General features: G+C 31.5%; 1 protein-coding gene and 1 long non-coding RNA gene across 5 annotated transcripts in view; one reads left to right on the top strand and one right to left on the bottom strand.

The window, feature by feature from the left end:
• The window catches only part of LOC136795879 (uncharacterized), a 44241-nt gene extending 43517 nt beyond the window's left edge, over positions 1-724 (top strand). For all 3 annotated transcript variants that reach the window (XR_010843582.1, XR_010843580.1, XR_010843581.1), the window contains exons 2-3: positions 327-498; positions 597-724. This is a non-coding gene — a long non-coding RNA (uncharacterized lncRNA). The remainder of the gene's footprint in view (positions 1-326; positions 499-596) is intronic.
• LOC106684732 (nephrin) overlaps positions 1-26643 on the bottom strand; it is a gene marked incomplete at its 5' end in the record, with an annotated part of 247174 nt that overhangs the window by 17557 nt on the left and 202974 nt on the right. For both annotated transcript variants that reach the window (XM_067047893.1, XM_067047894.1), the window contains 4 exon segments: positions 589-740; positions 1582-1788; positions 2515-2625; positions 21765-21973. In XM_067047893.1, coding sequence (XP_066903994.1) covers positions 589-740; positions 1582-1788; positions 2515-2625; positions 21765-21973 — 679 coding nt within the window.

The raw sequence follows: 26643 nt of genomic DNA, 5'->3' as shown, positions 1-26643 counted from the left end.
ATTTATAAAGGTTAACTGATTATAGATGCAGTAACTTGTGATTTTTTGGGTTGGTAAGATACTACATTCTTCTTAAGTACGACAGAAACCCTTCCTTACTGGATTTCATTTTCCATCTATACATTGATATTTAATTTGAGAATCAGTATATATATATAAATTCTGTCGTACTTAAGAAGAATGTAGTATCTTACCAACCCAAAAAGTCACAAGTTACTGCATTTATAATGAGTTAACCTTTTTTTAGAACCAAATACACTGCATTAAAACTAAGAAAATGATAAAACAACAAATTTAAACTAAAGAAATGTTTTTTCTGATCTCAGTGATTTTCGAATCTGAAAAATGACTATTGGAAGATACTGCATTCTAGGAAAGCTGGGCCTGTAAAGGAATGATATTTTGTAAGATAATCCATAAGTTACGACTACTGAGCAGGATGATATCTATCAGAATAATTTATACCAAATGCCTTCTCATAGAAAACCAGAATAATGTGTAGGTTGTATTTTTCACTTTAGATACATAGAAATTGATTTGAGTTTTATTTAATAATTAAATAAATACAATATAAAATTATTCATTTACCTTTTCAGATACAGAAGTAAGTAGTTCATTATCACGCCACCAAGAAATTTTAGCTGGAGGTCTGGAACCAATGCTAACACAAACAATTTTATACTTCCTGTTTGCTGACATTGGTTGCATTTCTGTGATAATTGAGACATTCATTGGTTTAACTGCAAAAATTAAGTCTTATTTTAGTTGTAAATTACAGTAAAAATGCACTGAACTACATTTACTTGTCTAAATAAATAAAAGCTTAACATATTATATACATATATTTTTGTTACATTGTATTACTTAGAAGTATTATTTCAATTTTTTACTGGCAATATTAATATTTATTATTAATTGGAAACATTAATTTTTTTTTCGAGTTAACACTAGTTATGCAAAATATAAGGTTATTCATTGAACAACTTACAAATTTTATTATCCCAGAATTGGTGTAGGACTACCTATTTATCCCAATTAATTAAAATTTTTAGGATAAGTAAAAATATGTTGTTTTTTTTTCACACTTATAAGTTTTCTTCATAATTTCAAATAAATTTTTCATGAATTGTGAAAAAGTGAATTTTTGTGTTTTCATTTTTGATCCCTTTATTTACCATGGCTGTGATTTGAGGACAGCAATTAAAATATCATATGTACACATAATTTTTTAAATGATTTTAAGAGGTCTTGATGATAAAATAATAGTGGCAAAATGTCACTAGTTAGCGTTTTTATGCATTTTACAGAATTTTGAAACGGATTAAAAGTTTGGCATAACTATTCATACTTTAGTTAACATTTCTCAGAAGTAAAGATAATGATTATTTGATACAAACCTATTTTTTGAATCTCTAGTAAGTGTAGAATAATATAAAAGAGAAATGAGAATTTTAGAGAAATTAGTTCAGATAGGAGAAATCATTAAACATTCTGTCATCAAATGAAGATTGTGATAAAAAAAATATAGGTTAAACATGGAAAATTAGAACGTATATTAAACTGGCATACTTAAAAACTTACAATGAATTTCAACTGTAAGACTTGTTGAAACTGGCTGACTAATATTATTATTAGATGCTTGACAGGTGAAAACAGAATTTAAGTGTTCTCGTGATAATCTGCTTATTACAAGTTGATTTTTCTTCACATTGGGATATCCTGCAATGGTATCTGAAGAATCTACTAATGTTTCATCTCTCCACCACCTCACCCAAGGTTCAGGGCGCCCTGCAATAGTGATTATACATAGTTTAGTAGTTTATTTCAAAGTTGAAATAAAAAAGTTTAGTAATTAAAAGAGAGAAAAAAAAACTTAATATATCATATAATAGTTTTTGAGATTTAAGTGAAAAGAATAAATATTTGCAGCATAATCAAAATACTATGTTAAATATGTTATTAAAAAACTATAGAATCAGATAATAAAAACTAGATTTTTTATTTTTTAGAACTCATTTATCTAGATTTATAATTGTAAATAATTTTGGTTCTTAGTATTATCCTCTACAAACAGTTGTTGATTATAATCTTCCTTGTTTATTTATGTATATTGTTTGTAAACTATGTTGGGTATTCTTTTTCTTAGCAAAAATATGATAATGCCACTAGCAACTTTAACAATTCTACAGAAGAACCATTGTTCTAGTAGCATTTTTTCCACTGGGTGTTTTCTTTTAGGAAAAAAGTTTTTGTATATTTCCAAAATTTTGCCAGATCCTATTTTTATATTTTCTTTTGACAGCATACTGTGGGTACATACCTCTTAAAGAAGTAAATAAAATTTAAATTTAATTTTTGTATAAATACCAATTAGGTTTAAGGCCCACAAATGTTGAATGAAATAAGAGATAGGTACCATAATGTTAAAATATATTAGTGATTGGCAATGTTTATAATTCTAACTGAGGTAACTGTTTAATTACATATAATGAATGCATAATATAGCAATATTACCTCCTGATACAACACAAGTAAGTTTCATTTCTGAACCTTCTTCATAGGGACCTGCAACAGACGTTAACTCCCGCCCACCTTCATCAAATATTTTTGGCCGCTGAGGTGGAACTGTAACATAAGAATAATAAAAACCATTAAAATTTGATGTGATATATGCTGAAATTAAAAAAAAATTAAATTAATGGTATGATGAAAATATACCATATTACCTTTACAAAATTACCTTTACAATCATCAGGTCACCTTCATTCATGGTCATTTTGGACCTATAGAGGAGTTATCTAGAGGTAACCAACCTATTGTAACCATAGTGGGGGTCAAGTTTTCATTTTGTGGGACCGCCATAGAAATAAAAGTCAACCCCCAGGCCTGATTCGAAACCGGTGCCTCTGCAGTCACGAGACAGTTGACGCTCCAACTTTCTTAGCTATAAACTTTTTTCTTTAATTTTTGAAATTTACAACTTTATTTTAGCTAAAAATACAATAAATACATGTGATAAGCTATAATAACAGTGTTGTATTTTTAGATAAACTAAGCGGTAGCACTCATATAACATTTCTACTTTAGGTTTCGAGTCCATCTTTTTTCAGATGCCACAGAGGATTAGCAGGAATAGATGAGGACCTAAGGTTAGAAACTAGTGGATTTGAGTGTTTAAGGAGTTAAGAATGGAAGTGTTGATATCTGGTTCGGGCTAGATCGGCTACATATGAAACATTAAGGTCTCCATGGATGAGTTTATTGTGACCAAAAATGGAGCATTGAGGATTTTACGAAAGATTTTGAAGTTTAAGGATTGGATTTGAGAGGAATCCGATGGTTTAGGGGAGCCCTAAAGTTCAATTCCGAATGTCGAGATTAACCTTATTATAGCCATGTAGATCAGTCTTTGATAATGAAGTGGAGGCTTGGATCGTTTGTCTAGTAAGTGGAACAGTTCGAATTGACGAGGAGTTTCTTGCATTAACAGTCTTCTATGAGGATTCCTAGTTAGTCGTTTGTCCAGATTCAGTCCTAGGTAACGGATCTATTCGATAACGATAAGTGGAATATTATTAAAGGATACTCCATGCCAATTCGTTGGTTAATGACATAAGGTACAGGTGATTTGATGGGATTAGTTGGGGTTATTTTAAATCCTCCAGTTTTGACACCATTCTTCAAATGTTGTTATATGGAATTAGAGACTTAGAGATGCAATTAACCGGGTTATTATAAATTGAGATCACATATGTGTCATCGGTATACGTGGTGATGATAATATAAGAATGAGTTGGGATGTCAGCTGTAAAACCTATGTAGAGGATGGGACCAAGGAGGCTGCCTTTAGGAATAACAGCGGACTGTGAGAAGAGGGAAGTAAACTTTTGTGGTTTACTTTGAATAACCTATCAGTGAGATAGTCTGTAGGGGTAGGAATTCACGAAGTTTGTAAAGTAGTTCCGGTTACCAAACTCAACCAAAAGTCTGTTCTACATAGAGATAGACTCCCGCGTTTCATTCTGCACTCTAATGAAGACAAGACAATGTCCACCACACGAAGACATTGCTGGATAGTGGAGTAAAGGCGTTTTAGAATTAGTTTTTCAATTCATTACCCTGTTCCATAGAAAACCATCTATTCCTCTCATTCAATTGATGGGATGGTGGAATGTCTCTCATCTAAGCTCCTAACCTTTTCTTAATCAAATTACATCACATCACATTACATCACTTAAATCCATTACCTTCTGATGTTCCCCAGCTACCAGAAAAATTACTGAAATTTGAGAACCGGTGAAAAGAAGAGATGGTGGCAGAAGACGTTTCAGGCATACCCGAATTCCGGATGATTATTTCACCTTCAAGTTCCTTAGAAGCCGCAACCAGTCCTCCTTACGCTGCGCTAAGACAATAAACTTTCACAGTATCCTTTACCGAGCTCCAAATTCTAAAACTAAGAGGAAATCTTAAGGAAATTCCGAAGTTTCTCTTCCGAATGAACTTCAGGCACCTTCACTCAGTTCTCCTTAGTATCTACTCCTCAAACTCCATTTAACCCTGATCACTTCTATTTCCTTCACATAATTTCTGATGATTTCATTACTTCTGTGCTTCAATCCCGAACGAATTACGATGGTCAAGGCCAAAATCCGGTAAATATGATGATGAACCTCTTATCTGTCGATTATCAATTTTCTGTATAATAAATATCCCTCTAAGCTTGTATAAACATGCTTCTTATTTTATTGTTTTAATCTCATGGTTTTATTTTATTTATGTAATTATTATGATATTTAATTATGTTTAACTTCACATAATGTAGCCAAACAAATGCTTCTCAAATTACCCACATTGTTGTTTCTAGGGGAACAAGTATTCCTGAATAAAGATAGATTTTTCATTTAATGTCAAAACTAACTTTTTCAACAATGTTTTCAAGTGAATTTTGATAACCTCCCAAACGTTCTTATTCCCGACTCAAGCTTTTAATTTTTTTCCAGCTAATTTAAGAAGGAACTTCATTGATACAGTTTTGTATGGAACCTTCAATCGAAATCAGTACCGTACCATTGTACCATTTGCGCCCGGAATGAATTTATTTCTTAGGACCTCCCTTAAGATACACTTTAGTTACAGTTAACACAGATTTTTGGTTATTATTGATTGCAAAATGTTATATTCGTTAAAATTGTGTAGCATCTGTAAACCTGGCGATCTTTTATCTGTCCAGCATTTATTTCCAGGACTCGATTTTCGGAGATAAATTTTTTTTTACCGTTTTCGTTTTTATTGATTCTTCGTTATCAGAAACCTATCTTTAAGATTCCGTTGGAGATACGGTCAGTTGGAAAGGTGAACCATTTAGGCGTACGATGGAGGTGATGGAAATCGGAGGGTGCATCAGTTATGCTGCTGGCAATATGGGGCGTTTGTCATCCAGTCCCTTATGTGTTAGATATTGCTCTATAATAATGACGTAGGCCATGTTGGGCGAATACTAAACAGGAGGCAACCCTTACCTCAACTGCCGGCACACAGCGGTTCCTCTACCCATCTTGTAAAGGGCGAGGAAATTCGCTACTTTCGACTAAAATATAGGTATAACGTAACTCCAAGATGATCTGCAGTATTGGCGTATTAGTATTTAATTGACTTCTGTGCCTGATTCGAAATAAACATCAGACATTGAATATAAAGGTCATTGAGTGTACATACCATAGGTATAAAATTTTATAAAGTTATTCCAAAGAATACTATTATTTGTTATTGTATACTATTGTTTATTAGCTACTGCCAATTTTCTTTTTGCGACGTTATAAATTAATAGAAAAAGATACAGTGTATTATTTTAAACTCGTACAACATGATGTAATTATTGAATTCAAACAATTTTTTTACGTACACCATAATTTCTAAACGTAAAAAATAAAAAAGGAAGAATAATGACAAGTGAAATGGTAAGTAAGTGTATTACTTTATTAACACAAATATGAAAGATGTAAATTAGTACAAAAATTAATTTTGCAAAACTACTGGTTTAACTGTTGCTTTGAAACACCTTTTCACTTCCTCCTTAAGAAGAATTTTTTTTAACACAAATCAATATTTTCGAAATTAGCTGATTGCAGTATAATTCCTGGCAATAATTATTAATTGGTCTTTTATCGTATAACGACACATAATAATAATATAATGTAAACCGCTACGATCCATAAAGGGTTCAGTTCTTTTTCTGAAAAGTTATACAAGTGTTATACAAGGAGTCGATTTTTTCAAGATCACGCTCAACCACCAGATTTCTCCCCAATTATGGGTACCCACTTTAAGAGACTGGGTGGACCCCAGAAAATAAGTATCTACTACAACTGGATTCGAACCCAGGTCCTAGGCGAAAGTAGCATAGTGTCTTACTGCCACCGCACTCCCCATAAAACAACACATAGTCTTTATAATTAAAACAAGTGAACAAAGAAGTTTTTAGTGAAGTATCAAAACTCTAAGGGTACTTTATAACTATATTTCTGTCCAGGGTATCTCACTATACATGTTCACCCTCTTAGCCTAACCAATTCTTTGAATTCTGAATTGATTTCTGGATTATAAAGGCTCTGCACTATCTTTGGGACACATTATTGTTTTAACCTCCTCCAGTTCTTCTTCAGCGCGCCTAACTTTGTAGAATTTTTATAATAATTTTCACCCAAAAAACCAAGAAGTGCAAAAAGTGGCAAGAACTGCATCCATTTTTTTATAAAGGTTTTTGTCAGATTGTGAGCAAACGGTACGGAAAATCAAGCAAACGAAGAAAATAGTTTCGAGATTCAATTTTCATTAAGAATCTGTCATAGTAATTGAGGCATCTACACTACCATTCGAGCCCCGTTGGCCGGCCTAGAACAATCGTTTTTACGGAAAATATTTTATATTATATGGAAATTTTATAGAAAATCTTCTAAAATGATTCTTTGATTTTATATCTTTTTCTGTGCATATAAATTTGGAGATAATCGTAGCCGGGTACCAGGCAGAAACCTGTCACACCTATTCTCCTCTTAAGTTTCATAGTTGAGTACTGCTTGAGAAATTTCTGATATTTCTTCCAACAGCTTTGCTTTTGTTAAGGTGAATTTTGAAGCAGCCGAGCTAGTTTTTATGAAACACTTAGCAAAAAATGACAAAGATGGCTATGGGTTACAGTATCTCTGTCTTGAGTTTATCCGTCTCCTCTTTTGCAAACAAACCAAAATGGTCAGGGATCTATCGGAAGATTCAAAAGACTTCGCCAGTCCACCTTTTGATTTAGGTCGATTCTCACTGTATAGGAAAGTAGCACTTAATTATTTAGGAAAAAGATGATAGTGATCAAATCCATTAAATGAAGATCAAGTGACAAGTTTAATACCAAAGTATTGGCAAAAAACGTGATAAAAAAAAAGAGAATTAAATAAGCAAAAATATAGCCAAAGAGTGGTAATATTTTTGATATGTCAGACTGAAACTCTAGGTACACGATGTTCTTATAAAAATCTTACGGACGCATTTTTCAGAATAGAATTTAATTATGAATAAATTACCATAAAATATGCATATATGTATATGTATATGTGTGTATATATATATATATATATATATAAAAATTGTAATTGTAATGGTAAGGATATGCGTACTAATAACACCTTTAAAAATTGTTCAGTGAATCATTTTTGATTTTTCATGAAATTGAGGCAATAAGAGGTAGCTGCGGAGAAAATAAAAATAAAATTACGGGAAAGCTCTGCCGAGAAAAAGTTGTCTAAAAAAAAGATACAACAGCCTCGAAATGGTTTAAATAAAAATGCCTAGGCTAAGGAGGAGAAGAGATAAAAACTGTTGAATAAACAAGTGCCTTTATCTCCCTCAGGAGTATTTCCACTCTAAGAGGACACCGTTGTAGTCTCCATCCCTCATTCAGGTTCAAGCTAGGGTAATTTATATTTTAAATTATTTCATGGATAAAATTAGATAAAAAAAAAAAAAAAAATTAAAACTCATAAATCCAAAATATACACATACATGTTTTCATACCATATATTTGACAATACGGTAAGAATGAAATATGCAAACATGGATTAAAAATAATCACAAATCAATTTAATTGTAAATATTACATATAGATACTGATGATACTTGAATAGATGAAAAAAAAATATAACGAACGTAAATCAAGCATCTGTTGATAGCGCTAGTCCTAAACTAAATATATTATATCACGGAAATAATTAGTAATTTTTCTATTAAAAAAATTAAATTACTAATCCAATACTCAAAATTATCAATTGAATTGTTTTCACCTAATAGGTCACTGATAAGGAAGATACCATTCAGTTGTTGGAAAGTTAGAATAAAATGTTTTGGGCAGCGGATCTGCTCTCCAGAACAATAACTGAGTTTATTAAAAGTTTCTAATTGGAGAGCTCTTCAACTAAGTACAACGGACTACACTGGAAAGGGCTCAGTTGGTTCATATCTAAGGGCTTTCTTTTAAAATAAATACCATATTTCTGTTTTAAATTATTGACTTGTTATATGCATTATCTTTATTATTTATGTGTTTTAGTTAAAATTACACACGAGTTATGAACAGATGAATATTTTTTCTACTGTCTATGCGTTCTTAATTATTTAAATAGATCCATTTTTTTTTTTTACAAATAAACACATTTCATTCATTTATTCTTAGGTCATTAATAAAGAATCCCGTAACATTCCATGAACGACTTGAAACAAGTCCCGAAATTTTTACAATTAATTCCTGAGAGACTGTGAGATCAGCACTGTTTTCCAGCAACCTACTTTATCCTCTGAAAAATGTCAAAAACTCATTATTTCAGTGTTACGTGTCGTCTTAAAAAAAAAAAAAGATTTAGCACAGACATTCATTTTCTATTCAGGCATGATATATGAACCTCAGCTCTCCAACTGACAAGTCACCTATACAAAAATAATCATCATCATAATCATATAATTTTTTTTTCTCTCTAAATGATAGTTGTCTTTTTGTTTTTATAGCCCTGATGAAGACCTGAAAATCAGGTCGAAACGTCAGCATAAATAATTTTTTTTTGTTTATTTATGTTGTTTCTTTGCTGACCGCCCTCATCTTCTCCAATCAGTAATCTACGGTCAACTATCTACACCTCAAAAATAATCATAGTGATAAATCATCCGTCAATTCTAGAAAACAAAGATATTTTAATGAAACAAACTAGGAATATATTTGATAGTCTGCCATAGATATAATTTTGTAAAGGCTTTCCTTTATTTAAGACCCGAAAGAGATAATTAACGATAAAATTCCCTTGGGGATGGTAGGCGTAATGAAGCCGCCTCCCACATGTGTAGGTTGCGGTGAAGATGCTACCGTACAACATGGCACTGGCCAGCTCCACCATGACTATAAAGTGGGATTTCTTCACAAATTGCTGCCTGCGGTTGGGCCATTCTAAATCAGTGTTGCCAACATCCGGTGCAGGCGGTGCAGCCGTCGACCAATCAGGAATTTATCCCACCAATAATCACCTCCATCCCATCGTGTTTAACTACCTGTTCAATCCCATCCACTTTGTGAATTTCCCATGAATTTATTCCTAGGTGCACCTATAATTATCACAGTCTCTGTTTTTATAAGCTGATTTATAATAAATAAAAAAAAAATAAATTCGTCAATTTTTACGTGAGACGGATTAAAATTAGATTTGATTATAATCTTTTAAAATCGTTGATTATTGATCACCATTTTATCACACAAAATAAAGAAGAAAATTGAGGTTAGAGTGACTATAACAAACAACTTGTGTAGTGAAACAACCCTTCTTATACATTCAGTTCAGTTCATCTTATTTGTTATTGTTTTTAGGGAATAAATCTAAACGTATTATGCTTATCTATAATGAATAATATAAACATGAACTTTTTTTGGGATGAATAATAATGTTAATTGACATAATAAACCTAGGATAAAACTGAAACGAACACAAAATAACTTTTACTTTCTACGTTATAATTGTATGATGTGACAATTTACAAAATATTATGCTGTAAATGTTTATATTAATCGGATTAAAAAAATTGTGATTCACAAGTCATAAGTATGCTGTGTATGAGGCAATCGAATGGAGTTGGCCAGCACAACATTTTTTAATAAAGTGTTTTTCTCTCAAAAATATCAAAAGTCTATTATGAGTTTTTTTCTGTAAAGTTGATGTCATAAATTTACAGCTTCAACACAAAAATATTTAAAATATTTCAGTTCTTCATTTGTGCTCGGATGTGCTGTACTTGAAATCCATTGACAGGTATCCATGTCATAAGTATTGTCCTTGAGCAATTGGATGTACCCTTACAAGAGGTGGTGAAATAAACTTTTTTTTTATTAGAAATTTTACATTATAGTTCATTTTTAGGAAATTTGTGTTTTAAATATGAATCCTAGTAAAACAGAAATTGAAACTGAAAAGTACATTATATTAAAGAAGAATGGATGGATAACTATATCCAAGACTAGAGACACTTTCGGAGGGACGGCGAGACCCCCCATCGATAGAGAAAGATTTAAAGAAAAGAGGGAGGATTCCATAGAAGAATGGAATGGTTGGTGGATGGCGAGCCAGATGGGTGCTGCACTGAGAAAATTTTTCCACATCGTCCAGACTACTGAGTATCTCTCATCCTAAGAGGACATAGAGGGTTCCGAGGAAAGTTGAAAAGTTTTGGAAAGGGCATTGACCCTCGTTACCTCTGTAAGTTGTGAATCTGTGATGTCCCTGGTGGATGGTGGAGAGAACATGAGGTAGTGGGCTCCACCACCGTGGAAGGAACCAAGCCAGGTTGTCTTCACCCTTATTGACTTCTCATCTCTAACAGAAGAAGAGAACTATACCTTCTTCAGGGAGTTCATTTACGGGTGAAAGGAAGTGTCTTGCCTTCTGATTTCCTAAGCATAATTGGAGGCAACGAATGGAACTATTGGAACAGGATGATGGTAAGAACGATCAAATGGTCCAGGTATTCACAACGTTTAGAGAATCCTAGGAGTGTTTGAACATTTAACTTAGCGGTATGTTTGTTAGTAGTAATTTTGACCAGAGCGGATTGTGTGAAGCTGTATCGGAAACCAGATTAAGAGTATCGAGTGATTTGGACTATTCAACGAAATTGAATATTTATGATTAAACAATTCATTCACGAGGCATAATTTTATCAGTTGGACAGGTATTTCATCAAACAGGTATTTCCTATGAAGTTGGTGCAAGATTTCACTATGGAAGAAACAAGATCAGAGTAAGAGTAATGTAGTAAAATTTCCACATTTAAAGATTGAAATTAAGAAATGTGGGAATAAGAGACTAGAAAAATCGTAAACGAGGAAATATTAATTTAGTTTGTCTGGTGAAACTGGGAAGACTAATGAGGAAGTGGATTTGCAGCGGGAATGTTTGCGAAGCTATAAGTTCTGTGTGACTTATACTACTAATACTGAACCTACAGGGGCGCAACAGGGAGCTAATTCCTCTCGGCCATCTGTGTCCTTAGCGAACTGGCATACCTCTCCTACGGCTTCCCCCTTCATAATCGTAATACCTTACGGAGAGGAGTGTTCATCCAGCAAGAACCTACAGTGAATATCTGCAGGATTTGCCATCTTCTTCACGACTGTGAGTTAACGACCGGAGTGAATTTTCCATCCTGCGAGGATTTACTGCAAATACCCGTAAAACTCGTCACTCTTCCTGTCACACCTCCTATCCTGCTTACCATACCTACTGAACATGCACTATCGAGACTTCCTGATGTAGAGTATCTCATCTCTCAAATTGGTGCCAGGAACTATTATATACAGTACATGTGCATTTATAGGATGAGAAATAGGTTATTAACCATATATTGATAATCACTATTGTTTAACGTTGTTAAAAGTAAGTAACAGGAGTTCTGCTAAATGAAATAAACAGGTTTATTCATATATAATTATCAATAAAATTTATTCAATACTAATTTAGTAATATTCTGCCGGAACAGTGATAGAGTAATTATTCGTTATCAAATCATCAACACTTAGAGGCTGTTCTTCAATCGTTACAATCTTATTAACAGAAGGAATGGTGGGACAAAAGGGTTTAAGGACTGGGACCATGGAACCGGAAGAGATTGGGCTCTTCTTACACCGGAAATCAACGAGATTCCAGTGGTGCTTTGAGGCAAGAAAGATTGCTGTAAAGGCCACGGCGTTATTCAGGTCTTTACTTTCGTTAAAAGAGGCACTGGTTTTGGATATACCATCACCTGAAATTTTCATCAACTATTTACATATTTTTACACCTGATTGATATTCACTAGTAACTTTCATCATATATAATATACAGCGTACTTAAATCCAATGTTCAATTTCAATAACCTCAAACAAGATAAAATATTAAAAATCATTTTATCTATCTATATTTTTCATTTTTTTTTGGATTAATAAGTCGGGATAGTGCTGATTTTTAGATTCTTAAATCATTTATTTTTTATGAAAGTTTTGATCGCTTGCTCACCTGAATGAAATCCACTCATCAATAGAGGCAGAGCAACATTGAAGAAATCATAACTTTCACTACGAACTGGTCTCAGTTAATAATTTATAATATTACAATATCCTTTAACTTACCTAATTGAACTGCGGTACACCAATTCAAGAAGCAATCCGGCAACAATTACACAGAAGTGCAGATAACAGGGTATTTAACTGTGCAACCAAATGCTTACAGGCCTATATATACTTAAAGAAATATAAACCAGTAAAAAAATAGTAGGTTGGAGCGCGGGAGTCTTTTTCGATGTAGAAAAGGCATTTGATCGAGTCTGGTACCCGGGACTGCCAAACTCCGTAAATTCCTACCTCCTACATACTTTCTCATCATTTGTTCCTTTCTCATTGATAGATTATTCCAAGGAAACCACAATGGTTCTTATTCATCCCTCTATTCTCAGTCCGCTGGTGTTCCTCAGGGTAGTATCCTTGGTCCCATTCTCTACACAATCAATACAGCAGACATCCCAACCAATCCTAACACTATCCTCACCACGTATGCCCATGACACATGTGTGCTCGCTGTTAATAATAACCCATTAATTGTATCCCAAAATCTCCAATCCCATATCACAGCCCTCGAAGATTGGTGTCGTAATTGGAGGATTAAGATAAATTCCAACAAATCCCATCAAATGACCTTTATCCTTCGTCGTAAACCTTGGACTACATTTGGACAAACAATTTTAATGATGTTACTCTTACCCCTGTCGAACAGATCCGCTACCTTGGACTACATTTGGACAAACAATTAACCTGGAATCCTCACACAAGACTGAAAAGACAGGAAACTGCACGTCGATTTCGACTATTACAGCACTTACTAGACAAATGGTCTAAACTTCCAACACATTACAAAAGACTGATTTACATGACTGTGATAAGGCCAATCTGGACATTGGCCCCAGCTTTGGGGCTCCACTAAACCTTCGAATTCCTCTCGTATTCAATCCTTACAGTCCAAAATCGTTCGTAAAATCGTCAATACTCCTTACTTTGTCACAAATAAAATCATACATAAGACCTTAATATTCCCTATGTAACCGATCTAGCCCGAACCAGATATCACTCCTTCCATTATAAACTCCATAACCACTCAAACCACCTAGTTTCTAACCTTGCATCCTCTTCCATTCCTGAAAATCCTCCGAGGTGCCTGAAAAGAAGATGGCCACGAGACCTAGGGCTAATGTAAAATGTTATTAGAGTGCTACCAATGGGTAGTTTCTCTAGACGCCTATATCACTCCCTTTTAACTAAGATCAAATTTACTGAATGTATTATGTAATATACAGTTGTAAATTTCAATAAAGATATTGATATAAAAAAAATGATTTATCAATTCTCTAATGTTCTTATTTAACCTTTTAGAGCCCATCTCATCATTCTTTCGATATGTTTTTAAAGATTATATTTTAGTTAGACACTCTTAGCTCCGTAATAAGTAAATGTATGTTAGGTTAATGTGTGCAGAACAATTATCTCAAGTTCTAGACCGCAATTTCATTGTCTGAAAAAAAAAAAAAAATTCGAGCTCATCACTGACGAATCACATTTAATGACCCAAAATGGTATGAATATTTTTTTTTCGTTACCTCAAACCATGAAATAGCTATTTAGATTTCTTTATTTAATAACAATGCTTTGGATTTTCTTTTGTTTGAAAAAAAAATTTTTTTTGTTTATTTTCAATCTAATTTTTCTATTACGTTTCCCTATAATGTGAAAAATTTAATTTCAATTAACTAATCGACAACCAATGTGTTAAAATATTAATATAATATATTTTGAAATCTTAAATTTAAGCTCCCGCTATGATCATTTTCATTGTGCGTTAACTTTATTGATAAAAGGAAAGGGAGGAAACTTAAATAAACCAAAATAAATCCTTGTGAGGAATGAAATAAATTTATCATCAGAGCTTTGGCTGAGTCTTAGTGGAAATATATGGATAGTATTTATGAATGAAGGAAACCGGGCTTATTAAAATACAGGTTGTCCCGTCCTGCAGTAGCAACAACCCATGAGTAGATCTATAATTATTATTTCCTCATTTAATAAATTAATAATAATAAATAGTTAGCCACAAAGCAGACACCTAATTTAGACAATTTTTAGCACCTAGTTGACAAGGGAAAATTTATGGAATAAACTGATGTATGGATATTAATAGTTACTGCTTCGGTTCTGCAGCATACGAACCGATTTTCAGTACCGGCTTTAAAGAAGAGAATTTAGTTGAAATGACTATGCCATTAAGCAACACGGATCGTTCGCCATTGAATGTTGGTACCCCATCCATCAGCGGCCATTACTAAGTGCTAGGCCGCCTACGTAACCTAATGCCCTAACAGTTGTAAATTAAGGGAACTTGCCTCGTTAAAGTGTGATGACGTCGAGTCAGTTGTGGACGAGAGCCCTGCCAACTGATCCAAACTCCACTTACAGTCGTCTCCGCTCAACTTTCCAACTTCCCTTTTGTCATTCTTACGCAAGGGTCGTTTGGGGACTTTGAAATAATCTATAAAACTAATTCTTAGTTATTTATTACTATAACTGGGAGTAAAATGTTTCATATTTATTGATGCAATTATCACCATCCATCGATTGATCTTAGGATGGGAATTAAAAAGGGAGAGGCTACCACACTGAAGAGAAAAACGTTGTAAGGTAGTTTAAAAATATGACCCCCCACCTCCCTCCAAAAAAAAAATAAATAAATAAAAAAGGAAGAATTTATGAAAACACTATATTGCTCCAGATAATTAATTAGGCGCACTCTGAAGCGTAATGTCGGTAGAGAGGGCACGTTCACCCTAATTTAACTGGAAATAACACAAACTTTTAATGGAAATACTCTTAGTAAAAAAGCTAAAGGGTATTAAATTAGCTTAAACAGATTATGGCCTTGTCGTTCGTTAAGCCAGTTTTTACCATTCCTTACTAAAATAGTAAATAAAATTTAAAAAATAAATAAAAAGCTTAGCGAATCTGGAGTTTAAATCTCACCAAAACCTTCAGACCTTGCTTCTATGAAAACCCAAATCCTAAAGACCGGACGTTTCGGTCAATCCCATATTGTATATATTATTTTATCATTGTGTTATTTTTTAAATTTATTTTTCATACAGATAGTTTGATTATGTTCATCTTGTTTATTCTTTTGTTTGTATATTTTAAGAGTTTTTTTTTATTTATTATTATTTTTTTTTATTTATTTTTTTTTTATTTTAGTATGTATGAGATCATTCATTACTATTACCTATTGCCCACAACTGTGTGGCAGATTGTAATATCTATCAATAAATAAATCTATCAAGTCGGTCAATCGCATGGATGTTACCCTTACTCTTTTAGTGATTCTTCCTTTATCCATTCCAAAATATTTATATTCTTCACTATACCATCATCTCAAATACACTCGCATTTACTGGTTACAGGTTTCGAAATAGGGCATTCAATAACTCCGAGAATTCTCCATTTGACTCATCCTTCAAGTCTCCAAATATTCCGCCCAATATATTATTTTTAAAAATTTAAAGAAAAATTTCCTTAACATAAATGGTATTGTTTCCCATCCCTAAAGGGCAATATGAGTTTAATAGCTTTGTAAATTATTACTTATAAAACAATAAGGTAGCGTAAGTTTTAATCCTCTGGAAATATTAATAAATTATTGTATCGTTTGATACTGCTCTTAAAAGTTTTAAATTCTTTATTTCATTTTAGGGATAGACTTCATTTGGAGTAGAGAAAAATGTAGAGTCATATTTTTTAAATTTATTTATTGATAAATATTACAATCTGACACAACTTTGGGCAATAAGTAGTGGTGATAAATGATATCATTTATACCAAAATTAAAAAATATATGAAAAAAAAATATTTTTTATAAATAAATAAAATCTTTATATGAATATAATAAAATAAACATTATCAAACTATGCACATGAAGAAATATGGATTAAATAAAATGAATAAAATCAGATTAATGATTTATTATAATGATTGTTTGAGAGTGGTTTATTTTATTATTAACACACAAATTTGATCCAAATATACTCTCAACATTTATTTTCAGAAACTCTCCAACGTTTCGGCTCTCAGGCCATTTTCAAGGAGACAACCTATAAAATATTTTGTTTTTATATTAATTACATTATTTCCTCACAAAATACTAATATTTTTTATTATACCTTAAATATTGATGTTATTTTCTTTAAAAATTTTAGTGCAGGCTAATAGCCCATGTCATTTCTTTAAAATAAATTAAATGTTGAAATATTATCATAAGAGCTTCAAAAAATGCTTTTGAAACGATGATTTACTTACAAAACTTTTTATATTTTAAACCTAAAACCTTTTTACATAAATAATTGTCTCTTTTTCTTCTTATTAACATCATTTATAACAGAACCTACCTTCGACAAGTTAGGACTCTCTTATCACCTTATCATTAAAAATATTTTTTTTTAATTTTATACAATTTAATTAACGTTCAATTTTAATTTATTTGCTTACAACTTATCATTTCTTAAGCCCATAATTATTGTTTTTTTATTATATATATTTTTTTACATTCATATACCCTTGCAGCCTAGGATTGATATTAGCCTGCAGAATTTTTTTTAAAGAAAACGATACCAACATTTAAGGTATAGTCAAAAATATTAGTATGTTTGAAGGAAATAATGTAACTAATATAAAAACAAAAATTTTTATAGGTTGTTTCCTCGAAAATGGCCTGAGGGCCGAAACGTTGGAGAGTTGTGTGTTAATAATAAGTAAGATCTCTAACTAATATAACAATAAAATAAAAGCACTAATCACATTTACACTTTTATGTACAATATTTAAAATCTAGACGTGAGGATTTAAACACCCGAGCCCACTATATCCTCCACGCATCAGGGGTAGAGCAGGACTTCGAGATTCCAAGCGCAGCCCTCTCATCCAAGTGTCACTGATAATTAGCTAGTGGAGGCTGAGAAAGTGCGCTAAAGCGGCAAACAGTCATAAGTAGCCGCATGGTGCATGAACCCGGTTCCAAACTTTGCACCCTAAATTTTATGTTAACAAAGATTTAGTGCGTGGAATATGTGGGGGTCAGTTAACGGATGAATTAATCTGTTGGATCACAACATGCAGCAACTGTTAGCTAAATCATCATCGATAGTACATGGGAAGTTTATATTCTATTTATTTATAATAAGGGAAAAACAGAATATGGAAGAATGATTGATATAAATCTTTATTTGAAAATAATGTGTCGTTAATTATTTTTATCCTTATCACTGTTACATTGTGCGGATTAAATGTACTGGAGATCGGATAGACTATGCCAGAACGACATACAAGCTATGACGGCTTTTGTATGCAAAAGAAGATGGCTTTGAGGCGGCCGGGTGCAGAGGTGTGAATACGTTTGCATTCTGTAATAGTACAAGAAAAAAAGGCAGTTATCTCACCCTAATTTTTGATTACTTTAATGAAAAATATGTATAATTACTAGTCAAAACTGATGAGTCTGCCAAGTATAGGTAGGGGGAATAAAAAATGCCTGCTGTTTCAAAATCTTAAAAACCATTAATTTTTCATTCGGAGCTCTATATCTTAAAAACTACCAACAATACTAGAAAATCAAAAAGAACATTATTTAAAGCAGAGTATATTTTCTGAAATATTAGCCCTGATAGAGCTATTTACGTCCAATAGTTCTCGAGATATAGCATTTTAAAAAGCAACATTTCTTAAAAATGTACTGAAAAATTAGAAGTTAGTTAATTCATTTTGAGAAATCTATATCTCAGGAATTATGAGACGTATAGATGTCTATTAGCACTCAAATAAAAGCTAGTTTAATAGACTATAAAGTAGTTTATGACCTTTATCTTCGTAGGAGTAGTAGTTTTTATGATATTTGCTAATATAAATGGATTTATAGTTGTTCGGACAATAAGTTTGATTTATGAAAAACTTTATTTTAGAAACTAAAGCAAGCGGTGTAGCAATACCGCACTCCTCCCAATGCCGTGAGTTTAAGAATTTGAATTTCGGAATACTGACATTAATCTTTCAAAAAGTAGGAAATGCATGCAGAGAATTAAAATATCGGTTATTTCCTATACAACATTTGTGGGTACTGGTTAGCCCTAGGCTAGCATAACGTTAAACCTTAAAATAACTTTTAAAAAGCCCACAATAATAGACATAACATAAAATACTAAAATTATAGAAGTGGAGGGATTATAGAAGCAATTCATATAACTAAAAATATTAACAACAAAAAAACTATAAAACGGTCACAAAACATTTAAATTCACATTGTGGGGATATAGTAAATAGGCTGGCCATATGAACATAAAAAATTAGGGAATATATTCAGAAATTAAATTGTCCAATTGTAAAAAACATAATTTTTAACTTAAATTGCAAAATGTATTAAATTAGACATATCAATAAGAAGGTAAAAAAACAGCACATAGGTATATTATTGTGTCCAAAGAGGTAATGCCTAATACAATACTACAGGGATGAATGAATGCACCACTAGTGAAGGACACTATTTAAATAATGTGGGTGTAAACATTTTTTCAACTATATGTATATAAATGACAAAATTTCACAATAGAACTTGATAAAATTGACAAACATGAGGTAAATAGAGTTTATAAGATTTTTTATTGTATAAATATGACATTATTGATAAGATTACAATACTTGTTGAAATTTTAGGAGACATAGTATATGAATATGGGGTAAATCCGTATTTATGCACTATTATAAATAATAAATATAAAATATTCTAGAAAAGAAAATCCAGAATAATATTTATTAATATTATATAAATACAATATGCTGTACTACATATCGTACTTTATCTAGTGGTTATTTACCAAGAAAATTTCATAACTTTTTTTTAATACTACCGCTCTAAGCGACGAGTTATATTTCCGTCTCCTCTACGAATTTAAATTATACCAAGAAGATAAAAAAAAAAAAAAAGAAAAAAAGTTAAACAAATTCTGATTTTCAACTCAGAAATTATTTTGTACGAAAATAAAAGAATGAAAGTGAAAAATCGAATGATGAATCACTCATTTATTGTTTTCCCTATTTCGAAACCAAACGTAAAATAGAAGGTCATTACCAACCACAAAATGGCCACTGTCCAACGGGTCCTACCAAGTGCTGAAGCTGCTCGATAAATTCCGTTTAATTGGGAATAAGCTTCGTAATCAAGGAGCCTGTGGATTCCCAATGTTTAGTATTAATGGGACAATATTCGGGGTCTTGGGCAGGGATTATTTTACGATATCCCAATTCGGGTTTTAGTACCTCTTATTTGATTTTTACCATCGCCTTAGTTAAATACTTTAAGGAGACAAACAAATACTATTTTTTTAGAAAATGGGGTCATTTTTTGTTCATTTATTTTTTTTTCAAAAGAGAACCTATAGTAGTGAAGGTTGTTTGTTTTCGATTAAATTGTGACCAATGGATTTTTCAAAGCCATTTTAATATTCTTTATATTAGTTATTTATTGTGCACTTTATCTTGAATAGTTATTTGTTTATTCACTTTTTCTCTACCTTCATCCTTTTGTATACCTCCATAGCAAGACCGTTTATTAAAAAATAGGTCACTTCCGAAGCTTAAATTAATAATACAAAATTTTTAATAATTAATGACAATTTTTAGTTTAAAATAATAATTATAATTTTACATAAATAAAAAACAAATGACATTTATAAAGTAATCTAGTCCTACAAATCATAAAAAGACTCACTGAATAAAAAGTAAATTGAGCCTTTTATTGCATCAGCCATTCTTCATTGCCATTCAAGAATTTAACTCACATCCATTAATATACATTAATTTTTAAATAAAAGATATTTAAGACTAGATTGATATTGCTCACAAAAAGTTCGCATTTTTTCGAATTTAGGAGGAGAATTGGTAGAAAGAACTGTCGCAAGAATTGAATTGGTATTCGGCCCCTAACATTCTCCAGTACTTCTCCAGCATACATCATTCTAGAATTTGCAAAAGAATGGGCTAAATTTTATGAAAAATTATATTCCTTTAGAAAATAATAAGTTATAATAAATAATAATTTCTAATAGGATGTTATAGCGATTTAGCGCTTCGGAAAGGGGCTAATTAAAAAATCAAACTACAAGCAAGCGGACAGTTTGGGTTTATTTTCAAACATGATTAATTAAAACAAGAATACTTAACACATGGCTAATTTGATTAAATGAAAATTTGTTTATCTGGAATAATCTGATTTTTAGAATTTTTTCCCTCACACAAAGCTTTGAATTGATATTTTTACCTATATAACAAGGCTTCAGAATTTGATTTTCTATATGAATCCATCGGCAATTATATCCTCATCAACTAAAAATTCAAGAATTATGTTCGCTGGAGAAAATTAGGGGGTTGAAAAGGAAATCAATAAATAGTAACAAAATTTAGACAATTGGCCACCAAGTTTCGTCAATTCCGAAAATTTCGAAGAGAAGTATGTAAGATGAGTGAAATCGAGTCTTAAGCGCCCTGTATATTTGAGATACATGTAATATAATTTTTGAAATTTGGTCATTACATTCTGTTGTATACATCAGACATTAGTAATTAGAGCTAAGATAACTCATCCACACAGTATTTATATATACAGAGAATGATAATAAAATACAAAAGTAAAATAACATTTTATGTACAACATTTACATTCCTCATTGTGAACTAAAAGCAGGAATCCAAAAGTTTCCAGCGCTTCTCTCTCAGCCACGTCAATTATAAGCCAGTGGAGGCTGAGAAAGGTCACTTGCCTTAGACGCTCAGGACTTCAGTGAAGAATCAAGCTTTTTACCGGAACTCAAATAATTCAATTATTTACAATAGATTTCTCTCTGGGCCACTACCGTTTCAATTATACATTTAGTTTATTATGCTTTACTCTCTAATTCTTATTCATAGATTCAAAAAATGGTGTGAATATTTTAATTAAATAATTACTTCTGATATTTCAACCTTCCGATCACTATATTTATTCCTAATAATAATGAAAAGAATCTATAATAACAAGCTATGAAAATCTGTTTGATCTTAATACACCAATAATAATATAAAATTTAAAATAAACATACCTATAACGGTGAGATTTATTTTGTAGTTTCTTGTTGGTGAAGTTTTGAAGTCCACTCTGCATCTGTATATCGCTTCGTCGCGTTCTTCGACGTTGTCAATGGTCAGGGTGGGAGGTTCTGTTCCGATCCTGAAGTAGGATCGTTCTTCGAGTATTGCGTCGTTCTTCCAGTGTATTCCCGTTTCGGGGCTTTTGCCACGACGGTCCACACTAAAAATAAGTAATAATTGGATTAGCTGGTTAAAAATATACTTAAATAATAATATAGTTAAAATAATTGAGAGTAAAATAAATAATTTTATTAAAGCAAAATTAATAAAATTCCAATTTAACCAAGTTGGGAACCCAGTGCACTGAAAGATATGGGAGCTTTCAGAATAGAGAATTTGTTTACTGAACAATGTTGTATTATTAAAAAAAAATAAAAAAAATGGTTAAAATCAATAATTTATATTTATATTATTTCAAAAATTTTTTGAGACAAGGTAATATTTATTAAATAAATCAATTTTATATCCAAATCCGTCTCAACACTTTATTTATTCATTTGTCCAACGTTTCGGCCTTTCTAGCCATCTTCAGGGACATCTTCCATACAAAAATCCTTCTCACATTAATTTATATTTTCTATTTGCAGGCTATTCTGCCCAGGTCATATATATGGTGTGGTGTTTTATACTGTTAATAATCTTATAGAAAGAAAAAAAATAAATGTTAATGGTTTAAAATTTAAATAAAGAGGTTTGAACTTTAAATAAAAAAAATGACCTGGGCAGAATAGCCTGCAAATAGAAAATATAAATTAATGTGAGAAGGATTTTTGTATGGAAGATGGCTAGAAAGGCCGAAACGTGGGACAAATGAATAAATAAAGTGTTGAGACGGATTTGGATATAAAATTGATTTATTTAATCAATAATTTATTTAACATTTGAAAAATTGACTATCATTTAAAAATAAAAAATGTTAAACATTCACAAGGTGTACTTTTCGGTTTTTTTGTTTTTGTTTTATTTAATCATCAAAATCGTGAATTACTTCATACTTTTTTTTTTAAACTGCATCACTTTCTATCGATATGAATAAATATGAAATAATATGAATAAACTTCTAAGAATATCTTGAAGCAATTATACTCAATTTATTATACAGAAGATAGGAGGTGGTATGGATTGGGTGACCTAGGCCTGTGTTCTAGTAAAAATATAAATTAATAATTACTAAATGAACTCCAGTAGTTGAAAACATTTATAAAAGTTGAGAGGATAATTTTCATTTATGTAGAATCTTATACTTTGCACATCTATACCAATAAAACTCAGAGAAATATTTCTGAAAATTATAAAATTTGAAAAATATAATGACATCAGTACCAACATAACATTTTGTACCAATACCATCGGGAAAAAACGTGTTATTCAACCATAACTAGGTAAAACATATATTTGTATATAACTACAGTATATATTTCTACAAAAATCAAGTGTCAATAATTTTTTCTCGAAAAAAAAAATTAAATAAAAGGTATTTATTGAGAAAAAAATAAATATTAAAATTATGAAGAATATCGTCAAGGGTGTGGTCACAAGAAAAGAAAAATAGTTGATAACTATTTATTAACATTAATTATTATTATTAATTTTAGCCCTGATGAAGCTCTACAAAGTATGGTGAAACGTCGGCAAATAAATTGTTGTTAACTATTTTTGTTTTCTTGTGACCGCACCCCTGACCATCTTCTTCACGATTTGAATTAATACGATAAATTATTTATATGCATAAAAGATAAATATATTTATTCATGATAATTCTGGATATTGGTGTAGTTTAATCAATAAAAAGGAGAAACATTAAAAAAAAAAAGGAGAAACACTTGTTTAAAAGGGGACCAAATAAATTTATCGATACTACAAAAAAAAAAAAAAAAGTAAAAATCTAAATTAGAAGTATAAAGGAAATGTAAAATGAATTTTAAACAGCTGCTTTATATACCAGACCAATCTAGCGGCGTTGGCTAGCGCAGGTGTGTTGCTTCAGTAATCTAAGAGATGGCGTTACCAGTGTCTTCCTGACTCAATACTCTTAACAATTATACCTTTAATATTATATATAATATAATATATAATTATACCAAAAATATATATATTACTTTTAATATTGATATAAATATAAAAAATACCTTTACTATTATATAAATTATATATTTATTTACTTTTTGTGTTTCCATACTCTAATCGTTATTTCTTTTATTTTATTGATTTATTTTTAGTGTTGATTATTGTGATTATGTGTCTATGAGATTGGAGTAAAACGAATTAATTTTTTTTTAAATATAGATTATTTTGTTTTCCATAGTCATCATTTATTTTAAATTTCGTTTGAAAATTTTTTTTTTCCAGGTGTATCAAATTTGAATTTGTTATATATATGTATAACAAATAATAAATAAAACAATACATGTATAACCAAATATTATTATTATATATTTATAATCTTAAAATTTTTTCTTAAGACCATACCAATTTTTTTGGTAATTTCTTAATAAATAATTCAAAACACTATCCAATTATAGTCTCAAAACCTTTATTTCTTTTACACATCCAACGTTTCGGCCAATTCGGCCATCTTCAGGGACAATCTCAATATCACTATGAAAACATATAATTTAACACTTTAAAAACTTCATTCAGGCTATTCTGCCCAGGTCAAAACATTTATATCTAATAAGTCAATTATCCATTAAAAACCATAGTCAAAATTATTTCTCTGCACACACTATACAGAGTGATAAAAGTGTATTAATAGTGTGTGCAGAGAAATAATTTTGACTATGGTTTTTAATGGATAATTGACTTATTAGATATAAATGTTTTGACCTGGGCAGAATAGCCTGAATGAAGTTTTTAAAGTGTTAAATTATATGTTTTCATAGTGATATTGAGATTGTCCCTGAAGATGGCCGAATTGGCCGAAACGTTGGACGTGTAAAAGAAATAAAGGTTTTGAGACTATAATTGGATAGTGTTTTGAATTAATTAATTAATTAATTATTATTATATTAAATAAATATTATTATTAATTCTTTGATATAAAATACAATTAATGCTCAAAGTTAGTCCATTGTTATCTAACGTCATTTAGCCATCTGCTAGCCAATTGCTCGATCCCACGCTGATACCATTCTTTGGGATGGCGGTCAAAGAACTCTTGGACCGAAATTTCAACTTCCGCAAAATTATCAATTTTTTTCCCTTGAAGGAAATGGGCCATCGATTGAAACAAGTAGTAAACCGATGGTGTGAGGTCTGGACTATATGGTGGAAGAGGCAGGAGTTCGAACCCATGAAGATCTTTAAACCTTTTTTTTTGGTTCGACGGGAACGATTTCTGATTGCTGAGGTGGAAGTTCGTGAGAGACCAGAGTACTGCTCTTTTTCACCTTCCCCATGGAGAGTAGATGGTGACTAACAGTATCTTTCGACACACTACACTCCCTGGCAAGTTCGTGAGTACTTGTGGATGGATTTGACTCAACAGCTTCCTGCAGAACCTAATCATATCAATTAATATCGTCCGGAGCCTTTCTTCCTTTCCAACGTTGTATCTCCACAGCTAATTCTTCAAACCAACGCCGCGCAGTACGCTGTTCAAGGACACCTTCCTCTTCATATTTAATAATTTCACGAGTTGCTTTAGGGGCTGTGGAATTTTGTATCCTATAATGCCTTAAAATTACGAGAATTTGTGGGACACTGTCATGTTTCTTCTTTGAAACAAATAACTAAACTGATGCTTTTTGAAGAAGAAGTCGAATGGGACTAACTATTTAGTTTATACTTTATTTGTAATTTATAATAAAATAGAATCATTTTAAAGACAATTTATCATATTGATAGGATTAATTCAAAATTTTTATAAAAATTTATATTTTAATACGACACTGTATACTTTATCTCAACAAAATTTATTTTCAAAAATTTGTTACTAGGTGATCCCAAAACGTACTAACTGAGCCTATCGTTGAAAACAAATCACCATCAATATCTTGAATCAACGGTTGCAATTAATTATCACTAATCACAGCTGATAATAAATTCTACTGAAGAAGTGTACCTTTCCAGCGGCTGGAGCCAACTGGGAACTGTCATCCCTTGGGGGAACTACTTTATGGACCCTTCCAGGTCATTTTTACTGCCGAGCCACCCCTGGAATGTTCACTCGCTGGCGGAAATTTAACTTCATTTCCAGCACTCAGGATTGTGTTTACAAGGATAATTCTCCTGGATAGGATATAGTAAAAGGAGAGATATAAAAAGCAAATATAGTCAATTGGTACCCACATTTGTAAAGGAGTCATGTTTGTAAGTCAAAGGGTCATGTTTTCAAGAACGTCCCACAGAGTATTTAGCTAGTATCAATAATTATAAGTTTTACATATGCGAAATGATGTAACAAGTAAAAGAAATATTTAAAGGCACCATCCGATGAACGCAATAAGCGTTATAGAAGTGGTTTTTAACAAGAATGAAAACCGATTTGTGTCTAAGGTCTAATGAGCTAGGCCATACATGTATTACACATATAGATTCTAGGATGGATGTCTTTCAGTATCCTTTATTAATGTTGCTCTTACTCCTGTCAAACAGATCTGCTACCATAGGCTAAATCTGGACACACGACTAACTTGAAATCCTCACACAAGACTGAAATAGAAACTTCAAGTCCGGACACAGGATAGGACTGACCCCAAATTTATCCGAAACCCTGACAGATGAGGAAGCTAAAATTACACGAGTATTTGAATTTTTAAAAGCACATCGCCTTCTTTATAAATTATAACTCCTCTTCGATTTTTATGTTTTTATTTTATTTTATTTTAT

Source organism: Halyomorpha halys, unplaced genomic scaffold (genome assembly GCF_000696795.3).
Source record: "Halyomorpha halys isolate HHAL.00 unplaced genomic scaffold, Hhal_1.1 Scaffold608.1, whole genome shotgun sequence".
Classification (NCBI taxonomy): Eukaryota; Metazoa; Arthropoda; class Insecta; order Hemiptera; family Pentatomidae; genus Halyomorpha; species Halyomorpha halys.
Note: the sequence above shows the minus strand (reverse complement) of the source record. Positions and strands in the feature narration are given on the sequence as shown.